Here is a 27,329-nt window from a genome sequence, read left to right on the forward strand (position 1 = left end):
TTTAGAATGAACTACTGGAAAGGCGGCAGAGACTAACTTATGAAAGAACTATGTTTTTCCCAGCAAACCCGAAACTTACACAGCCTTAGAATGAATCAAGACTACAGCAGTCTGATGTAGGAAGCACGTACTGCCAAATTCCCTGGTTCAACTGGTGGAAAAGAGCAAATGATTTGTACAGGGCTGTTTATGGTACTTTCAAAAATTACTTCTGCATACTTTCTACACTTGCTTATTCAACAATCATCCAAATGTAGGTCCAGATAATTGCAAGAACTGTGCTGTGTCTCAGCGGAAACATTAAGAAATATATTAATGTTAAAAAAGCATCTCTAAATGTATGCTTCATGCTTGCAAATGTATTCATTTAATATTAACATAAGACTAAACTCTGGATGCTTTTTGACAGGCACAGCGGTTTTTTCATTTGGGTATCCATTAGCTGTCTTTTCTGGAGTGGAGGTAGTGTGGAAAATAGACAGAAGAAATTACTTGTTACAAGTTTTTTTGAGTTTTTTGTTTGTTGCTTTTGATTTTGGCTTTTTAAAGAAAAAAATCAACTACTGGGATGATAGGTATGGCATGTAATTTCTGCCTTGAATGACATCTAGTGCAAGGGTCTGTTCCCTCACAGCACTGCTTAAGAAAAGTCAATGGAACAACTGTCTTGAGCAAACAGACAAATATGGACATTCTGTGATAAAAAGGAAAACATACACTAAACCTATAGATTCAAATGACAATCCAGGATGTGACAAATAAACAAACAGATGTGAGTTATGTATCATACCTCCATCATTGTCCAGGTTATCTCCACACACCATTTCCATGACAACATTACATCCTGAACCACTCCAGCCCACTTGACAAACACAGTGCCATCCATTCTGATCAAGAGTGCACCTCCCATTTCCATAACAGAGACCTGGGCAGCCATCTAGAAAAGAAAATGTAAAAAAGAAGCCTTCATAGAGGAGCTTTCTTCTCTTCTTTTATAGCTGTATTTATTCTTTGGCATTCCTTTATATAGTAGTATACTTGCTGCCTTCAAATGATCACCGCTCCCTGGCAAGCCATTCAGATTTTTTGCCAAATATGGAAGTCTCCCCATCCTGGTCCCTCCCTTCGCTTGCCCAAAAGTCATTTCACAGTGAGGCATAAGGATTTTTATTGTGTAACATTTTGTGCGCAGGAAAAAAGTGAGTAAACCTGTAAGAAGATATTTAATCGTCTGCTGTGTCCATCTCTTTCTCTACTTATTGAAAAACAAGTTGTAGATCACAAAGGAAGGCCTATACATAATCAATGTTTATATGAAAGGTATGCATGGAAAATATTGTTTAAATGACAAACTGGCATTTGTGGACATAATACCACACATTGTAGGGAGTGGAGGTGACCTCTTTATTCTGTTCACAAATACTCAGCTGACTGAGAAAAAGCCAATTTTATTTATGCTACAATAAAACTCTTTCCACAGAAGGCAAATGGGGGAACATTTCCTTTCTAGATCTAATTCCACTTCCTTCACATAATAGCCAATTCATATATTACAAAAACTTGCCCTTAGTGGCTCTGATTCTAGATCAAAACTGGAACAAAGACTGCAGCATCCTCTGGATCATACACACTTGTAAGCTCTAAATCTATAGTAATTTGGACATTCTCAGCTACATCTCTGGCCTATGAGTGAGGGAGGAATTGTCTCTGGATGGGTACACTCATGTCCATCTGCTTGCATAGCTTAGTGCCAGCTCAGACATTTGTCAAATCTGCACCATGTCACACATGGAGCCAAAGGACAATGGATAAAGCTCAGCAATAAGCTTTATGGTGCAAGTGACATCCCTTCTTAGAGGGCTCCTTTCTTTTTTGCCAGCATGGACACACTGAAATTTTTCAACTGAAAGCATCTCCTATACTTGATAGTGAACACCATCAATTAAGTTTATCAGAGAAAATTTTTTTTGGAGGAAGAAAGCAGAGGCCTCAGTCTCCATATGTGTTTAGCAGCCCCAAGATGCTCCAAAAGGATTTTGGAGGAGCCAACCCAAGAGTCAGAGAATCTGTGTGACTTACAGCCCAGCATGCAGCACATTTCCTGGGAACTTTACACTAGACACACCATTTCTCTCCTCCCCACCCTCGGCACAGTTTTTCAACCACATATGCAAAAAAGGGGGATTGGAGAGTCTGACCCTCTTGCTTGGAAGAGCTGAGATGGGTGGCACCGTTTTCTCACACTGGAATTCTGGAAGTTGCTGCTCTAAAATAGCATGAGGTTGGCAACCACCAGATATACTGTAAAAGCCAGTTATTTGCCTCTTTTGGGCAAATTGGGGAAATTTGGAAAGGGCAGGATGAGAGAGCTGTTCTGGGTAACAGGGATGTTTTTCCACTTCACTGTCCTGCTGAGTTAATTCATTTCTCGCACATGATTATATTTTGCTGCTGTGTGTGTTTATCCTCTAAGACTATAAACGCGATCAAATGAATGCCTACATAATTTTATTATTCTCTAATTCTGAAGAAATAAAAAAAATAGATAAAAAATAAACACCCAGGTCTTTCTGGAATACGGGTTAGTTTGCTATTCTAGCTAGCAGCATTTTTGCAAGGGGCACCATGCATCATTGCTCTGCATGGCACGGCGAGGGCCGAGGGACTGCTGCCAAACTCAGGGAAGGCACTTGCGCTGACACGAATGAGCAGGACCCGCGGCAAGGCATGGAAATCAAAGGAACAGCACCAGACACAAAACAACCAAAAATTTAACTCATGTCAAGTGATTTGAAGAGAATTATATCACATCTAGCATAGACAGTTTTTAAAAAAGTGTACTTCTCTATCAAAAGAAATTTACTTCAAGCACACATGACAAAAAAAAGAAAACTTTTGTTCCCATGGAAGACAGGATCAACTAAAAGTTTTTTGAGCAAGTCCTCAGCTGTGTCATTACTTTGCAATGGTAAGTGAGAGCAAAATGATTTGCCTAACAGCACATCAGATGCCACATAAACCACGCTTACATTGCTACAACTTTGCGAGTGAGATGAGCACATTATTTGTTTAAAACTGCGTTTTCTTCTGTAAATCTCTTTCTGTCTCTGTGTGTATGTATATACCTACATATCTGTATGTCCATAAACAAATGTTTTATCTATTCTGGCAACTTAGCAGTACAGAAGCTCAGACAAAACAGATAACACAAAACACTCCATTCCCAACACTTTTGTATCTTTTCATTATTCTTTTGCAATGCTGATATGAAAAACTTACCTCGAACAGCATCTAAGTAGTGAGCTTAAAAAAGAAAAGAACAAAACTGAGATGGATTGAACTTCTGTACCCAAATGAAAATACAGACACCATTTGGTTATGGCTTGCCACCTGTTGGTTAGCTCTGAAGTATCTCCCTCTCCCTACAGTCAGATCTATTCCTCCCACTGTGATCAAAACACATTGCCTACGTGACGATTCTCCATTTGATGACAAACATGCAAGGGACAGCTTGGGCCATACCTGGCAGTGCCTACCCAATGTGATGAGCAGCTCTGTTTATCTGTTTAATTATTTTGGTCCTTTTCTGTATTTGCTCTACACAATCTTTTGAAAATTAGACTGTTCTTCCTTCACAAATCTAATTCTTGATTTAGCAAATCTGATTCAGTAAATCTGATCTAGTATATTCAAGACCCAGTGAATGAATTATCTTAAAATGATCAAGATAAAGACAAAACAGTTTTTTTTTTCAAGAAGAAAGCATGAAAACGTACTCTGCTTACCTCTGAAAATTAAATACCCTGCTATCAGAAACAATTAAAATATTTACAAATAATTTCGCTTTGGGACATTTTAGAGAGAAACACTATTAGACTTCGTAAAAACCTGTTGTATTTCATTAAAAATATAACTATTACATTCGTATAGTAGAGTAACAACTTCTAAAAAGATCTGAAAGCTTTACCTTATTAGGAATATTGTTAGAAGCCAACTATAGAAAAACCACCTCTAGTAATAAGTAAAATATGTACATCCTCAGATATGAAGGCAAGAAATTTAATGCAATAATTACTTAAGCTAAATAATAGCTTCATCTCCTCACACCTTCTATTTCTTACATAATTTTTTCCCTCCTGACTCAAAGTTCTTATATGAACACAACCCAAGGACATGTTGGGACCGACATATTTTTTGCGTTTTTCTGTTTTGTAAAAAATAAATTCACCAATGTTATTTCCTCTAAACAGAAACCTGCACTGAGTTGCAATTCCACGGGACAAGCACGGTGCACCATCAGTGCAGAGGCACCTTTTTACACCTGGCCTGATTCTGGGTCTCTCTTTTTCCAGCTTGCCTTGAATCAGACTGATAGCTAGGGCAGATCTTTGTACAACTGGTTAAGATTTTATGTATTTTACTTTTCGAGGTACAAAATGCCCTTACCAATGGTGCAGTGGTCCCCTTCCCATCCAGGGCTGCACTCACACTTCCCGTCCTTGCACTGGCCGTGTTCTGCACAGTGAGAGTGGCAGGTACGTTCTTCACAGGTTGGTCCCACCCAGCCCTCTTCACACTGGCATATCCCTCTTGAACAGACACCATGGCTGCCACAGTCCAGGGTACAGAGCTCTGCACAGGATTATAAAAATACATAATGTGAAACAGCAATTTCCTACTGCAAATAGACTTTGCACCGATACTAAATTTATTCACTTCTGTACTCACAGCACCCATCAGTTGGATCAAATATGGGATTTCAGCACCCAGCACAGACCTTGCATGATCTGGCTGCCTCCTCCTTTAGCAATTTCTTGCAAGATCATTTATTTATTTGGGATAGGGACTGCAAAAATCATGGCTTTGCATATGGCAGGGCAATGGTCTAAAACAAGCAATGACACAAAAAAAATCCATATAATTTGACTAATTTCAGCTGAGGCCTTTAACAACAACATGACAATGCCATGTCTGTTCCCAGGTCCCACCAGATCAGTTCTGAAATCTATTATAAACTCAAATATTGCAAGTGAGCTGAATAAAAGGATAAAGCAGCACACTAAACACATACAAGCAAAAGTCTTCAAAATATTCACATACTTGTAGTGATGGCAAAATGGACTTCACTTATAGTAAGAAGAGCCACCAGAAAGTTAAGTGAAAAAGAATAAGAACAAGCACCCCACTCTGATGGTACTATGCAATCTTGCATGACCTACAGGCCTTGGCGATCTGCCTAGTTCTAAAATGGCTTTCAAAGATTAAAATCCTTTTCCTTCCTGACCCTCATGAGTCAACTGATAAGGAACCAGAAAAGCTGTTTTGGGAAGACCGGGGTACCTCCTTCATTGCACTCAGAACAATTTCTCTACCCAGGCATTGTGGATCACCAGCTACCGTGGAGTGGAATGAAAGTCCTGAATTGTTTCAATACATCACAATATGCCAATTGCAATTCTACTTCCACTTAGACTAAAGTTGCTCTCCGAAAAGAATGGCTTCATTATAAAAAGGTTCCATGTAGTTTGAATTTATTTAGAATAATTAGTGTCAAGAGACAGAATTTGCTTGTTATTCTGCAATTAACCTGCCACAGATATGTTTCCTCCTTCTTCCTTTCGAAAAGCAGCTGATAGCACTACAAGTGTAAGCCAAACAGTCGTGTCTGCTCCGATTTCAAATGTCAGTGTTACATATTTAGTTGTGGCAAGATTTTTCCCTTGACAGATTTTAAACAATGATCATTTATATCTTGGAACTATTGTATATAAACATTCTTAAAAGCATTTGTAGTGACAAATGCTGTCACTGTATATACCAAGCAAAGTTTTTAAAGTTTAAATTGAAATCCTATCAATTCCAATCATTTTAACACAAAGAAAAAAGCAGCACAGAAATGGAAGCGCACAGTGACATTGCAGACATGCCAGCCTCTGCCTCAAGTTAGAGTTTAGCCCTTATTTTTGCTAATAGCCAGGGTGATGGCACAGAGTGCAATTGAAAGAACTGGTGAGTGATGAAGTGGAAGAGCATGGTCAAACTCAAAATTGCCTTCAGAAGCAGAAGGCATGGTAAAGAACCTAAGATAAAATTCAGTAAAAGAAACTGTGAAGTACTGTCCTGAGGAAGTCAAAATCAGCTACATAAAAAATAATTACTTTTACTGTTCAGATGGAGACTTGTGTTATACCAGAGTACAAGACAAACATAATTATCTGATGATATTCCTGCAAAAGAGGACATGAGACAAGGGAAGAGACTGCTTTGCTATATTCAAATGAAAACCTGTGCTGAGCCTGGGGCATTATCCCTTAGAAAGACTTGATTGCTGCCTGCTGATCATGTATTAATCTAATGCTTCATGCCTTGGACTGCCTGCCTGCAGGTACTGGGAAGGATTTCTTACCCCTGCTGCATAAGTTGGCTTGGCTTTTTTTGTTTTTGTTACTTGTCTGCTTCTTGGAAACCTGGGAGACTGCTCAGAGAACTACAGGGGGGACTCGCTCTGTTATTTCATCAGTACTTCAGTCGTCCAAACACTTGCTCCTATGGTCAAGAAGTAAACTGAGCCCACCAGTTCTGGGATCACTAAAGAATCACCCCCAGGCCAGACTGGCAGAGGACCACTGCTATTATTTTAACCTATCTTTATAGCTTGGGGCATGGGCTAACTCCTGAGAATTAAATCTAACAAATTACCTGCTACTTCAAGGATTTAGGCTGCTAGAGGGATGCCTTTGATCTTTCCTGATCTCCCTCTAGTTCATTATAATTATTGCTTTTGGTATTTTACTGTAAGTGGCAAAGATTGTTAAGAGGATTTTAAGAAATATTCTGTAGTTTCTACTATGTTGGGGTAAGTAGAGTAGATGTTGGTTTTTTTTTTTTGACCCTTCTGGGTTGCGTGTCTACTACATGGTTTTTTGCTGTTGTGGGACTGACTTAGTTCAACTGATGCCAAAACTTCAGGGAATATTGTAGGCATCAGTATACAAAAATGGCAAAGTAGGCTGGAACAGCTGAAGTGGGTAAACAAAGTAATACCCGGAGCTTCCAATCATGCCAGCAGCTCTAGCAGCTCCAGCAGCTCCCACCACTTCTCTATCCCTCAATAAATCAAAGAACCAACTATGGAAAACCTTGAACACATTCCCAACCATGGTGTGCACTCCTGCCTCACCTGCAGAGTCTCATCATGACAAACTTATCTTCCAAACAAACAAAAGAAACAACAGCATGGACCCAAAGGTAATGTAGGCACATCTCTACCACAGGGACATGATCCTGCACGTATTCCTATTTTACAACCCCAAAAATTAAATGCATCTTAAAGTGTTTGAAAGTTTTCCATTGTTTTTCCCATGTTTCACATAAGGAATAAAATGTTTAAACACTATTTACAGAATCACAGAATCGCCTAAGTTGGAAGGGACCTTTAACATCATAAGTTCGTCAAAAACAAAACAAAACAAAAAAGAACAACAACAAAAAAAACAAAACAACAACCAAAAAACAACAAAAAAACCACACCACCACACTCACACACCACCAACCAACACTAAACCATATCCCTGAGCACCGTGTCAGCTTGTCTTTTGAATATTTCCAGGGATGGTGCCTCAACCACTTCCCTGGGCAGCCCATTCCAATACCTGATAACCCTTTCTGTGAAGAAATTTTTCCTGACATCCAACCTGAACCTCCCCTGGTGCAACTTGAAGCCATTTCCTCTTGTCCTATCGCCTGTAACTTGGGAGAAGTGACCTACCCCTGCCTCTCTACAACCTCTTTTTAGGTAGTTGCAAAGAGTGATAAGGTCTCCCCTCAGCCTCCTCTTCTCTAGACTGAACAATCCCAGCTCCCCCAGCTTCTCCTCATAAGGCTTATTCTCCAGATGCTAAGCTCCTATATTCAATCAGATTAATGAAGTGGAGATACAAGACTTTCACCAAAAAATATCCTAGGCCAGTCAGTATATAGTCTTCACTCACAAGGCTCCTTTCTTTAATGCTATTTTCTCACATACGATCATACACAGCCAAACAAATTTTCCTTTATTTTTTTGCCTGTTGGAATACAGTGGCTTCCTCTATCCCAAACTTGTCTTGGAAAGACAACACAGTGGCACAGGTTCTGGCCCCCAGGCTGGCTCTGTGTGATAGGAAATCTCAGATTAGTTGTCCTGCATCCAGTTATTCAGTTGTCACACCTCATTCCTGCCAGCAAGTCAGCACACAGTAACCAGATACCAGTAACTGAGTAAAAGGTGTTACCAGAAAAGTGTGTGTCAAACCTGTTCTGGCAAATGAATACTGGAATGATCTTACCTCGCTCTTGCTTTTTCTTCTAGTAATGCATTTTTCCCCCAAATATTTAATCTTTATCTTCTCTGATGAAAATCTAAACCAATTCTGTAAGCATCAGATGTAATGAAATCTGGTTTTAGTTTGGACCACACACTTTCTTCTAGTTACCTTAGTTGTCCTGCTGCTCAGCCAACTCACACATTATGGTAACTGAGGCCAATCTTGAGTCTTACATTTGTTTCAGTGATTTAATATAAGGCTTCAGAGTTGCTGTTTACTGTGATCATGTATTTTTCTGCCATGAAAATGCAAGATTCTCCCCAGATTTCTCACGCAAAGCAAAGGAAATCAAGCTTAATGTCATCCTATTAATGCTGTGGTGGTACCTGCAGCTTTAATCCACAGCTAATTCCAACAATTAAGATTAAAGCATTATCAGTTCAAGTTGTCCTGTTTTCAAATGCAAAATAATTTCTTAGCTCCTCCTGTGGATAAAAAGTACAGAGATATCAACATAGCAGGGAGCCACATTAGGATTTGTATCGAGAGACTGGGTTTCCACAGCAAACTGGACAAAATGAGATACTTGAATGAGAGCAAAGTGACCGAACACAACGCGAAACAATACAATAACTTGAAATAGGTAAATAGTTTCAAACAGAGCTGATGTGGTAAAACTTCAGGCAGCACTAAAGTTGGACAGCAATTCAGATATGATACAACTGTTCTGCTCAATGGAGCATCTTTCTCCTTCCATAGCAGTTGGTCCTACAGGACTCAGACGCACCCCAAAATGCAGTGGGTGCTCCAAAAGTGGCCAACACAGCCAGACAAGGGCTTTGAGCTGTGGGTGTGTGTAACAGTTGAGTCAGCCAAAGTTATCACCTCTGACTGAACCAGCTATTGCACTCCCCCACCTCTTCATCTATCTCCTGACTGTGGTCCTTGCCTGGAGTTTATAATCTGAAACTGTGGTGAGCTGATTCAGATCATGAAACTGGCTGATAATTATTCACTTTATTTTCCTGGATTAATACCTGATAGCTTGCTGAGCTAAATCAGCCCACTGAGGGATCAAAGAAGCAACATAGGCAGGGCAAGGCACGAGATGCAGATCACAGCCTGGATGGGGACTGTCCTGCTGAGGAGCCACAAGCTGTGCCATCGTCTGATTGCAAAGGACAGGAGCAAGGGGGAGCTGACTTAGGTAAGAAGGGAAGCAGGTGACAAGAGGTTATAGTTTGTATTAGAAAAGCCAACTTGGGGGTATTCTAACACAAGCCTTTAGTTATGCTGCTATATTAACTGCCAATCATTCTCACAAGGTACAGTCCAACACACAAATCTGTTAAGTCCCTCAGCTGTGTTGGTGTTGGCTTGTAGGCTTACACTAAAGCCATCTCTTTTCTCCCATTCCTCTTTGTCACTGTTTTGTGGGATACACACTTGCCCCGCTTGCCTACCTAAGCTCTAGGCAGATCTTATGAGGCATGGTGGGTTGAAGGCTGGTTGGTGGCTAACAGATAAGATCCTCAGTACATGTGAATTTTCATGGCTCCTCAAAACCAACAGAGTCATCCTAATTCACAGTAATTCATGGCCCTGTTTCAGTTTTTGTACCCGTACACTTTGCAGTCAAAACAAGAGTTCTCTAAGTGTAGGGCTGGAAAGTTAATTTCCTTATTTAAAAAAAAAAGCTCAGCTGTACAGACTCACTGCAAGCAACGTGCTGGCAAATTGCTGGGACCTGGCCTCAACTGACCCCTGCAGTTCTTTACGGACTTTCATGACATACAGTCTTTATCAAATCTAAAATTCAGTGTCCTTAGACTTAACCAACTAATGAATAAGAGACTTAAAAAATGTGCAACTCAGTTTAGAATTTTTACTGACATATCCTTAATTCTGAATGCTCATTAATTTTATTGGAAGAAGGCAAGTGTGAGCTGTGAAGCGTTATTTGTACATATTCTTGAGGAGGAGACAAATATGTCGATCATTCCTGAGCTAATCTAAAAACCATTAAAAATTCACTCCACACTCTTCATTTTAATTACCTAAGTCAACAATGAGTTCTTTCAAATGTGTTTTATAATAAGTTTCTACTTATGTGATGTGAAAAGGGAAATTAAAGCTAAATATTTTATAATTTGTAATGATAAGGGAAGATTTTAATGTCAATTTGACATGTTTCAGAAATAACTCATAGAAAATCATGCTAAGAATACAAAACTATGTAAACAAAAGTGGTCAAATACTTACTACAAAACCACTTTGATTTTACTTCACATTCAGTGGTGAGTCTTGTTCTACAGACAGTCTAAACCTTAACTATCATATTAATAATTTTACTATCCATTTTTTAATAAGTGGTTTTCCATAAAGACTAGAAATTAATCTATCCTGACTTTCACCCAATAAGCTTGACTGCTAGAGGCAGTAAAAATCACCTATCTAGACCTAATAAAGAAAGTTTTTTCAATTTAAATATACATTGCATTTAATAAGCTTGCATGATAATTTCAACAATGTTCCTGAGCTTTTTAAATTACCTTCCCGCTGTGTCCTGGAGACAACTCTGTTCTAGCTTTCATTTTCAGCAACTGACTTTATTAATATAATTTTTTACACCACAAAAAAAGTTCAAAATTTTAAAGTTTTAGGAGTTTCAAAAGCACTTGAGCTATTATTTTTTCAGTAAAACCTAATGGAAAGTTGTCCCCACTAGAGAAGGTTACCTGAGAGAGTTCACTATAGAGGTTTAATGTAGATATCAAGTTTTACGCTACAGGTCATATTATTTTCCAGATTTAAATAAACTCCTTTGGCAATGTGGATGTTATAACTGCATCTGATCTAGGCTTCTCCAACAGCATCACAGTATGTCAGTCAGGTGAGCCATTTTTTACATTCTTCGTCAATCACAGCTTTGGCAATAAACTGTCCGTCTAGGGACAATTTTGCTATAGAGACAACACAGCAGTATTACATGGGCTATGCCAGTATTCAGTGGCACCTGCTCTTCAAGATCGAGCTGGAAATCAAAGGGACTTGGAAATGTCTGCAAAACAGTAATTTTGAAGTCTTTGGCTGTCAGTTGCCAGGTTTTATGAACGTTTCCTCTGGCAAACAGAAATCAGGTTCCTGCATCGAAGAGGCAGCAAAGGTGCATTCTCCAACAATTACATCTATATCATCTCCCTATCTTTCACACCACCAAGCAACACAAATGCCATATAAGTTATGTGAAATTCGGTACAATCAAAAATAAATCAATATGATAGATCATCACTGAATGATTGATAACCATTTTGGGGGGGGGGGGAAGCCTCTACTGTAAGAATACTAAACTAACACACAGTTCTGACATGTACCTATGTGCATAGCCCAGTTTAGCTATTTTAATGTAGATTTATAGAAAATAGAAGTGAAAAGGACTTCAAATGAGCATCAATTTTTCCTTGTTCCAAATTAAATCATACATGGCATCCCTTAAAAAGCTCCCAGCAACAAACAGAGAACCGACAACAAGACTAGGTAATCCATACCACCACCAGACTATCTCCACAGACAAATATTCTCTCAATCTAAATTTCTCTTGCTGCAATACTTCTTGTCCTTCTCCCCATGCATCGCACGCTTACATCTTGACAATGTAATATATTAAAGGTCATCTCACAATACCACAACAATTTGTGAGTTTGAGCGGTTTGCTACATTTGTGTGAATAAATTCAAAGCAACACTTTAATGGTAGCTACATGAACATTGCAAAACTATTGCATTGAATTTATTCTCACATATACTTCCAAAAATCATTTCCACAGTCATTTCCAAAGACTCTACTCTTGCACAAAGTTGAATTTGATGGCTATCCCAACAAAGCACACAAAGAGTTAGATTCATCTCACCCAACTTGAGACATTTGTATCTGAAATAGTGTTCCATTACAGTCTGTTACCAGACTAGAATGTTTAAATTTATTCAGCTATTAATATTTATCCCTTCTGATACTGTCATGATGCAAGAGACAGTAGCAAGCATACAAAGCTATGCTAAGCAGAAGAGAATGATTTTGGAAAAATTCTCAAGGGGAAAACAGGTCTTAGTTCAAATTGTATTTGTCCTCATTTCTGGCTCTGAACAATGTGAGAGAAGCTCATAAGATATTACAACTATTTACAGTTTTCCATGCATTACAGAAATATGCAGACATTCCTTATTCTATTGCGCCTTGTTGATGTCTTCTGTTACTTGGACTTGTATTAAGAAACACCTTTCTCTCGTGATTACACAACTGATACTCTATTTCCTATTTTCTTTTCAACAGATCTATTGGTTTTGCTATGAAATAAATTAGTGATTGCAGTAAATAACCTTTTGCGTGGTCTCACTGGCAACTGAAAAATAGCACAGCTGAAATAACTCTAACTGAATAAAGGATCAATCCTGTCTCCTTCATGTTATGAACTGCATTATCCCAGGAGGTGTTCTACCAGGAGGCAATGAGGCACTCCAGGAGGTCCAGTGTTCCTCAGAGAGACAAGAGTTGCAGAAAAGTACTATTGAATAGTCCGTGTCTTCACAACAAAATGCGGCAATCTAAACTTCACACAGCCCGACGCCATTTCCCACAGCATTCTCCTGTAGAAACTGGCTGCTCATGGCTTGGATGGGTGTTTTCTTCACTGGGTAAACAACTGGCTGGGTGGCCGGGCCCATACAGTGTGGTGAATGGACTTAAATCCACTTGGCAGCCAGCCACAAGTGGGGTTCCCCAGGGCTCAGTGTTGGGGACAGTTCTCTTTAAGGTCTTTATCAACAACCTGGACAAGTGGATTGAGTGCACCCTCAGTAAGTTTGCAGATGACACTAGGTTGGGTGGTAGCACTGATCTACCTGAGGGTAGGATGGCTCTACAAAGGAATCTGGACAGGCTGGATCAATGGGCCGACGCCAGTGGTATAAGGTTCAACAAAGCCAAGTGTCAGGTCCCACACTTCGGTCACAACAACCCCATGCAATGCTACAGGCGACAGTTCTCTTTAAGGTCTTTATCAACAACCTGGACAAGTGGATTGAGTGCACCCTCAGTAAGTTTGCAGATGACACTAGGTTGGGTGGTAGCACTGATCTACCTGAGGGTAGGATGGCTCTACAAAGGAATCTGGACAGGCTGGATCAATGGGCCGACGCCAGTGGTATAAGGTTCAACAAAGCCAAGTGTCAGGTCCCACACTTCGGTCACAACAACCCCATGCAATGCTACAGGCTTGGGGAAGAGTGGCTGGAAAGTTACCTGGCAGAAAAGGACCTGGGAGTGTTGGTCAACAGCCAGCTGAATATGAGCCAGCAGTGCCCAGGGCAAGAAGGCCAATAGCATCCTGGCTTGTAGCACAAATAGCATGGCCAACAGGACTAAGGAAGTGATCGTTCCTCTGTACTTGGCACCGGTGAGGCCCCTACTTGAAAATTGTGTTCAGTTTTGGGCCCCTCCCTACAAGAAAGACATTGAGGTACTAGAGCATGTTCAAAGAAGAACAATGAAGCTGGTGAAGGGTCTCGAGAACGAGTCTTATGAGGACCAGCTGAAGGAACTGGGGTTGTTTAGTCTGGAGAAAAGGAGGCTGAGGTTGTAGCGAGGTAGGTGTCAGTCTCTTCTCCCAAGTAACAAGTGATACAGGACAAGAGGAAAGGGCCTCAACTTGCACCAAGGGAGGTTTAGATTGGATATTAGGAAAAATTTCTTCACCGAAAGGGTTATCAAACTCTGAAACAGGCTGCCCAGGGAAGTGGTTGAGTCACCATCCCTGGAGGTATTTAGAAGATGTGTAGATGTGGCACTTAGGGACATGGTTTAGTGATGGGCCTTGGCAGTGCTAGGGTAACGGTTGAACTTGATGATCTTAAAGATCTTTTCCAACCTAAATGATTCTATGATCCTGTTATTTGGGATAATTCAGACAAAATTACTGCACAATGATCAACTATTTCTACCAAAGACAAAACTCCAAACCAAGACAATTCTCCAAACACTGCTTCGTTTTCTACCTTTCTACTGTAAGCTTTATGCAGAAAATCTCTCTGATGTGTTGCCTCACAGATATCTAACTACCTTTCTTATCTTACTACCACAGGCCGCAACACATAAAATAAAAGCACTGGAACTAAATGCCATATCCTCACTGTTTGTTACTCAGAGCATTCACCATCAATCTAGTGACGGTTTTAATTGCTTTCTGGGAATAATCCTACCATCATCTCATTGAACCTAGTTCTGATGCATTAAAAGTACTCTATAAATAGCTCTTCTGACTTCTAGTAGATAGGCTGCCATTAACACTATTGTGTATCTCAAAATATATGAATGTAATTCCATTTTTAAAAAACTGTAATGTAGCTTCTGATAACGTTACAGCTATTTGAAAGTATCTTTTCCCAACTGGGAGCCTCAATTTGCTTTAAAATTTATTTGTGTAAAAAAGTAATCAGTGGACAGACAGAAAGGTCTGAAGGGCAAATACAGAAGAGGAAGAGGAAACAGAAGAGAAACTTTTTTCCCCATCTTGGATCTTTCACCACGCTATTTTTTTTCAGTTTTATTTTTCATCTGATGAAGAATATTTTCTTCCTGATCCAAATCCAATTTGTATATATAAAAAAACCCTCACCCTTTATTGATTTTGCTGTGGTTCAAAATGGTATTTTTACAGTGCAAAAATTTAATCAATACAGCCTGATGAATCTGGACTGGTAATGGTAAACATACTAACAGATATTTCATTCCAGGCAGCCAAAGCTCTGAAAATTGATACCACTGAAAAGGATTAGTCATTTGCCATTGGGTGTATCTCTGTTTACCCAGCCATGGTATTGGTGTAAAGCAGAACACAATTAAGCTGTGCTTGCCACACAAGGGACTCCAGCTGCAGAACCTGTCTCTTTCTTAGAGATGATGCAGGTTGGCAGGTCGGATAAGGCCTTTGTGGGAAATGTTTAAAATAAATGAGCAGAAGTGTAACCTAATAGCTAGGAAGATTAGACGGACACAAGGGTGAGGAGAACTATACAGTATCCTGATCAGGATGTTTTTTAAATACTGTGTTTCCCAAGTGAATGTGGAGTTTCCTTGTCAAATTTGGTTCTATTTTATAATTTGTCTCAACTGTTTGGTTTCAGATTGTACATGTTGCAAAGTAGTGAGATTATAGTTGTCACTGGAGATTCATACTCTGCCTAACAAGCTCTGAAATCCTTCACAATACACTGAAAACCACAAAAGAAAATGCCTTGCAACGTCTACCTTGTTCGATATTTTATTTGATCAGGAGAGTAGTAAGAAAGGAGTCCAGAACAATCTATCGTGAGCAGTAATGAGTGAGATGAAAGCTATGAAAGGTATGCCTTTGTGTTCACTCACAGAGGGGAAAATGCAATCCACAGTTCCTCGGGCTGAAAAGCCCGTTGTATAGGAAAAATGGGAAACCTGTTGAGTAAGTGACAGACCATGAGAATCAGAAAAAGCATGAGGCAGTGTATGACAATGATGAAAAACATAGAGAGCGACCAAATGGTTTTGTAGGGAAAAAGGAAACTAGTGAAGAGATGGCTCAGTAGGTACATTTTATACAGCCATCTCACAGGTACAGCCTGAACTAATACAGCATCAAAAGAAAATAAAGATTTTGAGACAATATTTTCAGCAAAGGTTCACAAGATTGCCTGAGCAGATCAGGATATGTCTTTATATAAGTACTAAATCTTTCATGATACACAGAAATACTGCTGTTAACACTGACTAGCACACCGCTCAGAGCATAGATTTTTCTACAATTATTTAATTAGCAAATTTGATTAGTAATATTCAGTAAAGAAGTAATGATTTATTTAAACACTATTTGGAAAGAGTAGGCACCATCTTTAATTCACTGGCTTACAGGATGACCTTTGAATATGGACCCATTCACAACAATTGCTCTGGTAAGTGTTTTTCTCACCCAGGTCACACGCTCTGTGTGTTAGATGTACCTGCTGACTTCAATAATGAACATGTATTTTACTTATCGTATCTCTGAAGGGCTCAAAATGATGAAAAGTGGGCACTGGTATACTACACTGCAACATCATACAGGAACCTCTATTCAAATTCGTCTGTGTAAAATTAACAGCAGCCCAAAAGCAGCATAGATGCCATTGTTGCCCAAATAGGATATAGACTTGGCACTCAGAAGGAAAGAGGACAGTGACTTGCAGAATCTACATCAACACGCTAGGACTGGATGCTTTTAAAAGGACACACTTCTATTTTCACAATATTTTTTTTCAGTGAAGTGCCAGACTACATGAAGAGACAGAAACACTGGATCAGCTAAAACAAGCCTTAGGATCTCTGTGTTCCCAACAATCAATTTGTATCACAGTAAAGACTAATATGAGAAACTGAAGGTCATTAACAGCTTCTAAATAACATCTCAGGTTCACAATCAAAAGCAAAATCAGCTGAAGAGGCTAGCCTTGCTTCCTCTCTTTTTAGCACAAACAAACAGTTTCTTGGACAAACTCAACAGCCATAACAAGCTCTTGCACAAATCAAGGAGTGCAGACGCAATTAGCACAAGTCACAGAGCGCTCAGTGACCGACTGTGAACTCTGCTCACACGGACGAGGAGCAAACGGTTCTATGTTCATTGCTGCATTTGCAAAGATGAGTACAGAGAGAGACGAAGCAGCTCCCAGTAAATAAACCATAACTTCCTCTGTGTCAGCAGCACGAACAGAAATAGCAACATGCATCTGGCAGCTGCTGGTCTGTCTTGCTGCTGCTAAAGCAAAGACACAGCTCATGACTTGCATTTTTCCCGCACCGGGGAGAAGCAGCACCTTGGGCCCAGCCTGGATCCTAGGTGAGCGCTGCCATCGCAGTCCCCGTGTCCCTGCTACAGCTGCCACAGAGCTTTGTCAATTCTAAGAACAGAATGGCTGTCCTTTATTATTTTGCTTGCTCTCTCCCTTCTACGCTGCCTGCAATTTTCCACGAACTCATCACTTCTCCCTGGTCCCTCCTCGCCCATGCAAACGCTGCTCTGCTGAGGCAGTTCTGTCATCCCCAGGACACGCTGCCCAGTCACATCCTGCTCAAAGACACCCGGGGACTTCTCGCCCCGCGTTGCCGAGAGAGGCACCGCCAGGCTGGCCACCCTTCTGGAAGGCATTTGTTTAACGAGTGCCTGGGTGAGCAGAGTCGGAGCTGAAAATGCAAATGTGCCACATGAACAATCAGCTTTCTGCAGTCCATCAGAAAATGATTTTGGATCACAAGGTGATAGCTACTATTTTAATAATCTGTTTATAAAATAGCCAAGGCTTTCTAAATTGAAGAGCGACGTGCCCAAGTGAATACTGCAGCTACAATACACCAGGAGTTTTTTCTCTATCACTACTGAAATGTTCTTACATAATTTACTCACATACATTTAAATCAATTTAGAAAGTGTTACTTGAGCCTAAACATTTATGCAAAAGTCCTTAAAGAGGGCAGAGAACAGGATTTCCTGAGATATCTGCATATATTTACCCTTGCAATAATCTACACAATCAAAAAGATTAAAAATGCAATATGCAGGTGAAAAGAAAGTTTCCATGCTTTTGACTTTTATCAGTAGTAATTTTCTATTTTTCAGAGGTAAGTTAAACTTCATACACTCTGCTACATAAGCATATTGAAATGATAGCTATTTTTGTAGACCTCTTACAGTGACAATAAAAAAATATTATAAATATCTGCTTTCCAGAGATCTATGTAATATATTTTGCATTACAGATGTTCTGAAATTCACTGAAGGACAAAACCTCTAGTTATTCTAGTGCTCTTTTGTAATGTTGCTCCAAAACCTCCCATTTCTGCTTTTCCAGCTGTGAGGAAGGGAAGATCCCTCCTAACACAAGAGCCACTTCCTTGCATACTGGTGGTATGGATAACCTGTCAGAATTTCACCACCAGACTTGGCTTCGCAAATTAAAAGCTGTATATTTTGTATGTCACTACTGTTCTGTTGTTCACCTAGGCTGTTTTTTCCCCCTGCACTGCAACATCTGCAACACAAGCAGAATGTCCCCACCAACCTTCCTACTTCAGAGCCCTCTTTTCTAAAGGGTTCTTGTGGATTACGAGCCCTTCATATTCAGAATTTCCATCTTGATATTTTCTTGGACACAGAATATTTACAAAAGTCCTTTCCATAATCCCTTCTTCCAGTTGTTTTACTATGGTTCTTAATCACCATCTAGTAGATTGACTACCATGTAGGTGATAGGGCTGGGATGCAAAAAGAGATGTAGGCACCTACATCTTTAAATGTCTAAATCTAAAATTTAGACACTTAAACTCTTTGCTCAGCTTGACTAATTTGGAGGTCCTTGAACCGCTTTCGCACCTGAAGAGCTACTAAAATCCAAATTATATGTCAGGTTTTGCTGCTAGATAATCACCCAACTGAGGTAATAACAGCTTTATGTTAAGCTCTCTAGTTTCACAATCTGCATGATCTTACCCAGGTGCTGCCTAAGGATCCTAATGAGCATTACTCTCAAAACAGATCTGCTGGAGCTGGCCTAGCACAAAACAAACTGAGGTGGACAGGTCCTGGACACAACGGTCTCCCCATAGAGACACGGTGCCACGCACACAGAGAGGAAAGTCTCTTTTAGGTAGGTAGGATAAACAGGCCCATATTGCTGTCACCAGAGCAATTTGGGTCTTGCTCCTGGATAAGGGAAGAGCTGCTGGGATCAAAATTGGGTCTGTGGATTCCACCCAGTGGAATAAGTAATACCTGTTTGTGGATTAGACCAGGATTTACAAAAGCTGATTTAAGTAAATTATGTTTACATTTGAATGAGAGATATTTCCAGTAATTGCTGAATGAGGTGCAGAGATTAATAGATTAAGAATCTTAATTTTCAGGAAGAAAAAGGAGGGGAAAGAGCCATTATTTTTGGCATATCTGCAAAATAAGCAGCAATCTGTTGAAAAACATCCCAAGTTTCCTCACTGTATATCTCATACCCTTGACTTATCCTATTTCTTAAATCAATACTTGACTACATCAGGTATTTCTGGTTCCCTCTGGACTGATTTCAACATGCAGGAGAATTAATTTTTATTGGAGTGCTTCCTTACTGCCTTAAATTTCTCATGTTTTAAATTCTCCAGCAACACATATTAAGTGTTCCAATCTTTAACTACTAAGTTTTTAATAGAAATCTTGCTCACCAGATATCTTTTTGCAAGCTCTTGCAACTCTACAGGAGATATAAATCAAACTAGTCACACATCGTTTTTTTTCTTTTCAATGAAATATACAGTAGTAAGAAGAGTCTTTCTACAATGTCAGACAATGTACAGCAGGGGAAACTTCAATCATTGTTTTAATTAGTGCAGCAGTAATAGTCAAAGCTCCCTACAAATTAAAGAAAGAGGACAGTTAGATGAAATTAAGTAAGTCCATCAGTTCTTCAGAACAAAACAATGAAGGATGGTTATAGTGTAATTAAAAAGTTCTTGAGATTTGTCTAAAATAGGGAGCAGAGTAGATGTACCAACATGGAACAGAGCAGTCTGTAGAAAAAGCATGACAGATTACATCACGTATTGAGGAAATTTCAAGGCTATTTTCACTACTGCAAGTTGTTTGTAGTGAATATCCTTGTCCTTGGCAAATCAGAATGACTGACACCCATAATTTGCAATTTCCTAAACCTGAAGAGTTTTCTGATTGCGATGAAATGGTTCTACCTAATTATTTTTTCAAGTTGCAGTTTTTGATGTTTAATTTTGAAACCAATTTGAGATGTCTTGAACTATATTAATATACTGTATTATGCCTTCATTTCTTTTTGAAGCACTTCACTTTAAAAAATGCATACTTCTAATGATTTTTAAATTACTCCACTCTGCACATACCAATTTACAACAATTACAACATTTTGCATTTTTCAAAGCACTTCAGTTTTAAAGAGGTTTTATGCTTCACAAGATACCGAAGGAAGAGACTGCTGATCCATTTTTACCCTTTGTAAAATTACCACCAATCTTGCTAGAGAGAGCTTAACCAAAAATAGATATGCTAAATATATACCATCTCCATATAATCATTTTAGGATGAATGTTTTTGTGACTAAGAACTGCCAGTATTCTTTTCCCAATCATAATTAGGTTGCTTCAGTGGTATAAATGGATTCAGTGGAATTATGACAAATGTCCTGGAGTAAGGAGGACGGAAACTGGCCTACTTTGGCTGAATAGAGCCTAGAGAAATGAATACAGGACAGGATGTCAGAGGCATCAGCTCTGTCACAGATTTCATTACTTTTCAGTCTATAATATTTAGGCATACTGCTGCAATTAATTAGCGACTCGGGCCTGGGTTCTCACCTGAAACACGCTGGGATTGTACTGGTGGCATCACTGCAGTTACACTAATTTATGCTGGCCAAGGCTCTGTTCCACTGAACAATTCTGTCATCCATTTTCTCTTAATATTTCACTCCCTTAATCTCAAGGCTCCAAGTTAAAGGTGTCAATTTGAGAACAGAAGACGAGGGTTTTTGTGCACTTTGTTGATGCTGCACCTTCAATTAGCCAGAGCTTCCTTTCCACCTGACACCAGTAGTCAGTACTCACAAGTTTGATTTTGTCTTTCTGAAAAGCGCTGCCTATATGCCTCAAAGGGAGATGACTCATTAACATCAAGGGATTTTGGATGACAGCCTATAAATAAAGCAACAAAGATCCACAGACAGTAAGTAGAAAGTTGACTATATTGAAGTCCTGATGATGTTAAAATAGTGTACTATCAGTCTTCCATCCTACTGTATTACTTTGTCATGTATGCAGTAAATCACCTCCATACTGCACAGGTCAACCAAACCATATGTTGAAGCTCTGAATAATAATGGATTTGCACTTACAGTCATAGCTGGATTCAGTATGGCGTAAAGATGCCGAGACCCTGAAATACTCCAAGGATGACCTTTTCCAGCCCAGCTAGTTTTCACAAAACATATTTTATAATCAGTCTCACTCGGAACAAAGTATGAAGTTCCTATTCTGTATTCATGTCTTTTTTTTTTTTTGGGGGGGGGGGGTTTACTCCTTAAATGGTGTTTCTTCAGATAAAACAGCTATTTCAGTTATGGACCAAATGAGAATCAGAACCCAATCTCTTGTGTATCTCTCTTGTGCACATCCACTGTCAGATGGCTAAATCGGTAATGGCCAAATATCTTTGGGCATTTTTGTGTGACTTGCCACAGGATGACTGGACTAGAAAAAAACTAAACTAAATGAGCAAAGTGATAAACAAGATAGTAAGGAATTAATGCAAAGAGGCCAGCAGGAATGAAAGATTTGATTACATTACTTGAATAATGACTGCAGCACTGATCCTTGCAACTGGAATTATAACAGCTATGTCCCAGACACAGCATTTGAAAGAACTCAGTTGGAAAAAATCTATGCTGCAAATTTCTGAGATTGGTATAATTTTGAAGCAGCGAAAGCCATAGTTTGTTTTTGACCTTCAGTGTTCAAGCCAGTTGAACGTGGTAAATACATGTTAGTGTATAATTACACAGCACAATTAAAGCACTTTGATCTTGTCCATATAAATCCCAAATCTTAGGTACAGACTGAAGGTAAGTGATTTTTTTTTTCCTGATGTGACACATGGGTGTACAAAGGATACCTATTGGTGTTGTTTTCACCAGTATAACTAAAGATCTGTCAATATTTTCAGAGTTAAATTCAGTTGATGCTGCCTAAAGGAGGCAAAAGAATCAGAAGCATATTATCATTCTGTTTAAAAGTCAGCTGATAGGCAGTGCCTTTACAAATGGGTGCACAAGTAGCAAGGCAAAATCTGAGTGAAAACCACGTTGTCTTTGAGATAGGCAAATTGACATCTGAGCCAACAAAAGAAAATGGCTTTCCATGAAGTTCAATACTGTAGGGTAGAAAGAGGCCAATTATGTCTGTAATGGGTATCCAGCTAAGAGTATTGAAAGGATGGATCTTAATAGAGCTGAATAAAAAACCAACATAGGTTGTGTCCTACAAGTAGCGCAGGATTAGCAATACCAAATGTCTGAACAACTTTCAAGCAGCCATACTGAGCTGCTCTGATTGAGAACCAATTCAAACATGATGAAAACATATTCTGACAGCTGTTTTGGAGTTCTGTAAGAGGATTTTATGGACTTCAAGGGATGGTAACTGGCCATCAAGAACTTTGGACCTAGAAGGAGTATCTGGAGGTGGTGCAGTGAGATCAGCTTTTGGCAGTCCATGGATCAGAGGAGAGACTATGCTGGACATCTGTGTTAAGTTGACTAGCCAAAACTGGCTTGGACAGTGTGGAACTGTAACAGTGTTGTGGCTCTGTTTCTTTTGGAAATACTTTGGGAATCAAAACAGTGCAAAGAAAGTGAGCAGGTCTATGCTGCACTGGAAAAGGATCCTGACCTCAGGCCTCTAATGATAACAATAAGATCTTGAAGCATTTCAGAATCACCCCCCTTTTGCCTAGAAGCTGGTGTAATGGCCGAATCAGGAGAGGATGTCAATTATTTTGGCAGCAAGCATCTGTTCTCCCCAGCTCATAGCTGTTAACAGTATGCTTTGTAGCACTGCAACAAAGGTGCCCGATTGCCAACTAATCCTCATACATAAAAGATGCTCAAGCTGATAGGTCATGCAGGACTGTTTAACTAGAGCCGTAAGTCAGACGGACTCTGGACTGGTAACATGGTAGTTAATTCAGTGCCACACAGCTTCTCTCCACAGCTGTAGTGTAAGAAACGTTCCTAACACTGGAGTTATTTTTTGATAGAAGAGTAATCCTCAACTCTGATCACAAACTAGGGCTGCCCTATTTATAACAAACAGCCTTTGTAGTACAGATGTTGTCTGTTGAATTATTCTATTCTATTGAATAAATTAATTCCTCAAGAACATACATAAAGCATAAAGAAAAAGGAAGAGCTCTTCAGAAAAAACATTGCCAAGGTTCAACGGACAATCTGAGACATTTACCTACTGACCCAGAAAAGGGGATAACGCCAGATTTCATATTCCTATACAGAAGCCTCCAAGGTGGACTCTGCAATACTTAGGTGGATCACAGCTATGGCCTCCTCATTTTGACGGTCTCTTTAGAAACCATGCCCCATGTGAGGGAAGACTAGAAATAAATTCAGTTCTCTCCATTATTCTGTGCTTTTGTGCATGTGCTCCTTCAAATACTTATATAGAACTATACACACATTTCACCTTTTTTCACCTAGCCATTTCTTACTAACCAATTAACTCAATCATGTCACAGTTCAGCATTCATTGCATCCAAGCACTCTCAACATGCAATGTCATGTAGAATCTGATCGGAACAGTCTGGCAGATTAGAAGAAGACATAGTCTTTAGTACAGCAACTGTGCAGAAAAACAAGTGTATACGGGAGCAAGTAACCACTTGAACGCTCAGGCCATACATCATTAGCAAAACAGAATTTTTTTTAATGTGAAAAATTAAACCTTTCTCATAAGAAACACAGGAAAGATGAGTTAGTTAATGCATAGGTACCTCTTTTTGTCTTTCTTTGAATATCTAAGCTTGGAAGTTCAGTGTTCCCTTGATCTAATTTTTTTGTGAAGCAATAGGAAAAGAAAAACACATACGTTATGTGGGCAGTCATACTTCCCAAAAGGTCTACCCAAAATCCAAGAAATACATATTTATTTTTTTTTCTGGCATTATTCTTCTTGTGGAGGTGGAGTTAGAGATAGTGAGAGAGAGAGGCAATGAAAATGAGAAAAGGTAGGTGGTGGAGAGAGAGGTGCGTGTATGTAGCATTATGAGAAGCAAATGGATTTAAAATTTTGGCTCTTTTTATAAGCATTAAAGACAAAATTTATAATGAATATGACAAAAATTTTGATAGTCTTACACCTCAGAAAAAGAAACACAATTTTAAGACTTTTCACTTATTCAAACTGAGATTAGACTGTGCACTTTTTAGCAGAGAGGGTCAGGATAATTGAAACAATTTACCTATGGATACGGTAGACTATCCTTCATTTTCAGTTGCTGTGAGAAGGTTGAATTTCTAAAAACTAAACAGTGTCAAACAGAAACTGAAAGATGATTTCTTTTTTTGCTATGTGTCCCACAGAAAATCTAACAGCATGAAAACAATGGTCTTTTCCAGCCTCAAAAAATCCATGAATGACTCCAGATTTCAGACTGGGACTCCAAACATTGGCAATCCTTCAGCATATGCATGGTTCACACAGTCACCCTTCATGCCTCTTCCTCCATGTCCACACCCCAGTCTGCTGCTTGTAAAATGGAATTTCCTATTGTTTGAAGAACTAGAGATGGGCAGGTTGGGAAACGTATCTTAGAGATGGCTCACCTGTCTTCAAGTGTGCCACACTGTATCTGGGATAAGGTACTCAAAAGCATTCTGGCACCTTCTATTTAGGAAAAACATGAAACTGAAAAAAATTTGTCCTTTTATTTTGGAAGTATTTGGAACTGGCTGGAGAATGCAGAAATCATCAGGACAGGAGCCTATATTCTTCAAAGTGATATAGAAAGGCAAATTTTCACAGTACTGACAATAATGCGGTACAGAGATGGTGGAAAAGTGCAAGGGTTTGAGGCAGGCTGAGAGACTGCTCATCTATCAGTTGCAAAGCTTTCCTTGCTGTCTGATTCCAGACAAGCAGTCTGTAGTTTACCCTTTTTATCCTCTTCATTGTACAGAACCTCATGATTTTTTCCATTCGCATAGGACTGCTCGTTTATTCTGACCTTGTTGATTTACTCATCTGATGTTTTCCTTCCTCACTACAATCAAACTTTACTTCCAGCAATCACTGATACTGTGAAGAAAGTCTCACACAAAGCACAAATGAACATCTACACCTCAGTCTAACACTCATATTGCCACAACAATCCTGGATCGAGTTTAACACCTATCAAGAAAGATATATTTGAAAGGAGAAGTCTGAAGTATCTAACTACAGAAGGATGGTTGTTGGTGGTTGTAAACGCATTCTTTGATAACTCAGAAGACAGTAGGGATGAAGAGAGGTATCATCCCTGCTGGTTGATGGAGGTAAGGAAAAAAGTTACCTTTCTTCTAAAAATTTATCAAAACAGCTTGGAAGTGAGAAAAACATAAAAACTACGATCCTAGCACACGAGATAAAAGTGTCTTCACTGCATTTATTTATTAGTTCTTTGTTCCCTTACTTTATATATAATTGCTCCATGCAGCTGACACAACAGACCTATTGGAGATTAACATCTCTTTTTGAGATACAATAACTTTGTATTACAACCGAATTAGTTTGCATATTTTGTGGGTAAAAAATTAATACATAGCCTGCACCTTTCCTAATTATTTTCTTCATTAATGGAAGTACTACTGTATTGCTAACCTTCAGGGAATATTTTTAACACATAATAAAACACATGATAAAAATGCAAACAACCAGACTTTTGCTAAAAGCAAATAAAAAGTCAATTCTTATCAAAGCAGGTACCATATCCAACAGTGGCAGACTGAAATTATATGCATTAATTTTGGAGTGTAGAATGAACACAGGATCTTTGTAACAAACACTGAAAATTATTAGCAGGTCAATATTTTGTTGCTTAAAAAGTTATTGTGGAGTGGGACATTTTTTAAGTTCCAAATTTAAGGATTATATCTATACACTTTAAAGGTCTGAATAGAAATTTATACTATTCCAAGTGTTCTTTTGAATGATGATTTGTAAGAAAAATTGGTGACTTGGACGATTGGTTGTATTCCACAGTATTCAGCAAATCTGTCACCTGGATCTATTCTGTACTGGGATGTATTACTTATCATTTGAGATTCCGGTTTTGTGAGCTTTATAGGGGAAAAAAAATAGTAGCACCTATATTGGTAATGACATGCTCCATTACAGAGTAAAATGCCCAGAGTGCATTCATTTTAAGAAAACGAAACGTAAATGCACAAAGCACATAGGAAATCCATTTCAACTCTTAATCAAATTCAGTGGGATCAAACCTTGATGGTCCTCTAAGAAAGAAAAGAGTTTTTATCCCAGCATGAGAGAATGGATGGTCATTTTTGTTTAAAGAGCCTTCCTTCCTCACCAGTCACTGCATTTAGACTATTATTTTTTCTATACCCCTCCAGTCTCAGAGTTGTGGATTCCCTCATTGCACGAGCCTGATAAGTGCTCAAGATCTCATGTGAGAGTCACGCTTAACTCCCATCTATGCCAGGAGGCACTTGCACTCCTGCAGGAAGTACCATTCACGCGGGCACGCCACCAGGCAGTCAACATTCTTGTCACAAAGAAAAAGCCTGTCTGTCCTTGTCAATAGAAAGCCAGTTGCTGCCAAGCCCATTAAGTGCCATGCAACAGCACCCCTGATTCATCCCTATCTTGTTTTTTAAACTCATACTAGCACAGTAATAGTAACTACCTTCTTTCACAACTCAAACAGAAAGCATAGGCATTTTTGAAATAAATTAAATCTCCAGCACACGTACCTGTTGAACAGTCTGAACCCGTCCACTGTGGCTCGCAGCTGCAGAGTCCCGTGTCCAGGAGGAAGGTCCCGTGCCCCGAGCACTGCTCCTGGCACACGGGAAGCGATGTCTCACAGTTCACACCGCCCCAGCCCGTGGAGCAGTGACACTCCCCTTGAACGCACACACCATGGCCAGAGCACATGGGATCCAAGCAGTCCTCTGGAAAGGAGGGAATATACAACTTAGAGCATAAAAGTGTGCACCTTTACAGCCCTTTCCTAGTGAAATACATCAGGGATTCTGATCAGTTGGGTGATTTTTGTGCAAATACCCAAACTGAAACGATGTTATCAAACATGAGGAGAAAAAGAGACTGTGCTAACATCTGTGAAAGTATAAGCCAAAATCAAGAAAAAAAGCAAGCATGTAG

General features: G+C 39.4%; 1 protein-coding gene across 3 annotated transcripts in view; it reads right to left on the bottom strand.

Moving 5' to 3' along the window:
• The window catches only part of TENM1 (teneurin transmembrane protein 1), a 344,428-nt gene that overhangs the window by 97,578 nt on the left and 219,521 nt on the right, over window positions 1-27,329 (bottom strand). For 2 of the 3 annotated variants that reach the window (XM_014955289.1, XM_014955290.1), the window contains exons 12-15: window positions 26,918-27,118; window positions 4,447-4,632; window positions 3,280-3,303; window positions 791-937 (exon numbers count right to left, since the gene is read on the bottom strand). In XM_014955289.1, coding sequence (XP_014810775.1) covers window positions 791-937; window positions 3,280-3,303; window positions 4,447-4,632; window positions 26,918-27,118 — 558 coding nt within the window. The remainder of the gene's footprint in view (window positions 1-790; window positions 938-3,279; window positions 3,304-4,446; window positions 4,633-26,917; window positions 27,119-27,329) is intronic. The other variant, XM_014955291.1, reaches the window with a different exon arrangement.

This window comes from Calidris pugnax, unplaced genomic scaffold (genome assembly GCF_001431845.1).
Source record: "Calidris pugnax isolate Ruff unplaced genomic scaffold, ASM143184v1 scaffold38, whole genome shotgun sequence".
Classification (NCBI taxonomy): domain Eukaryota; kingdom Metazoa; phylum Chordata; class Aves; order Charadriiformes; family Scolopacidae; genus Calidris; species Calidris pugnax.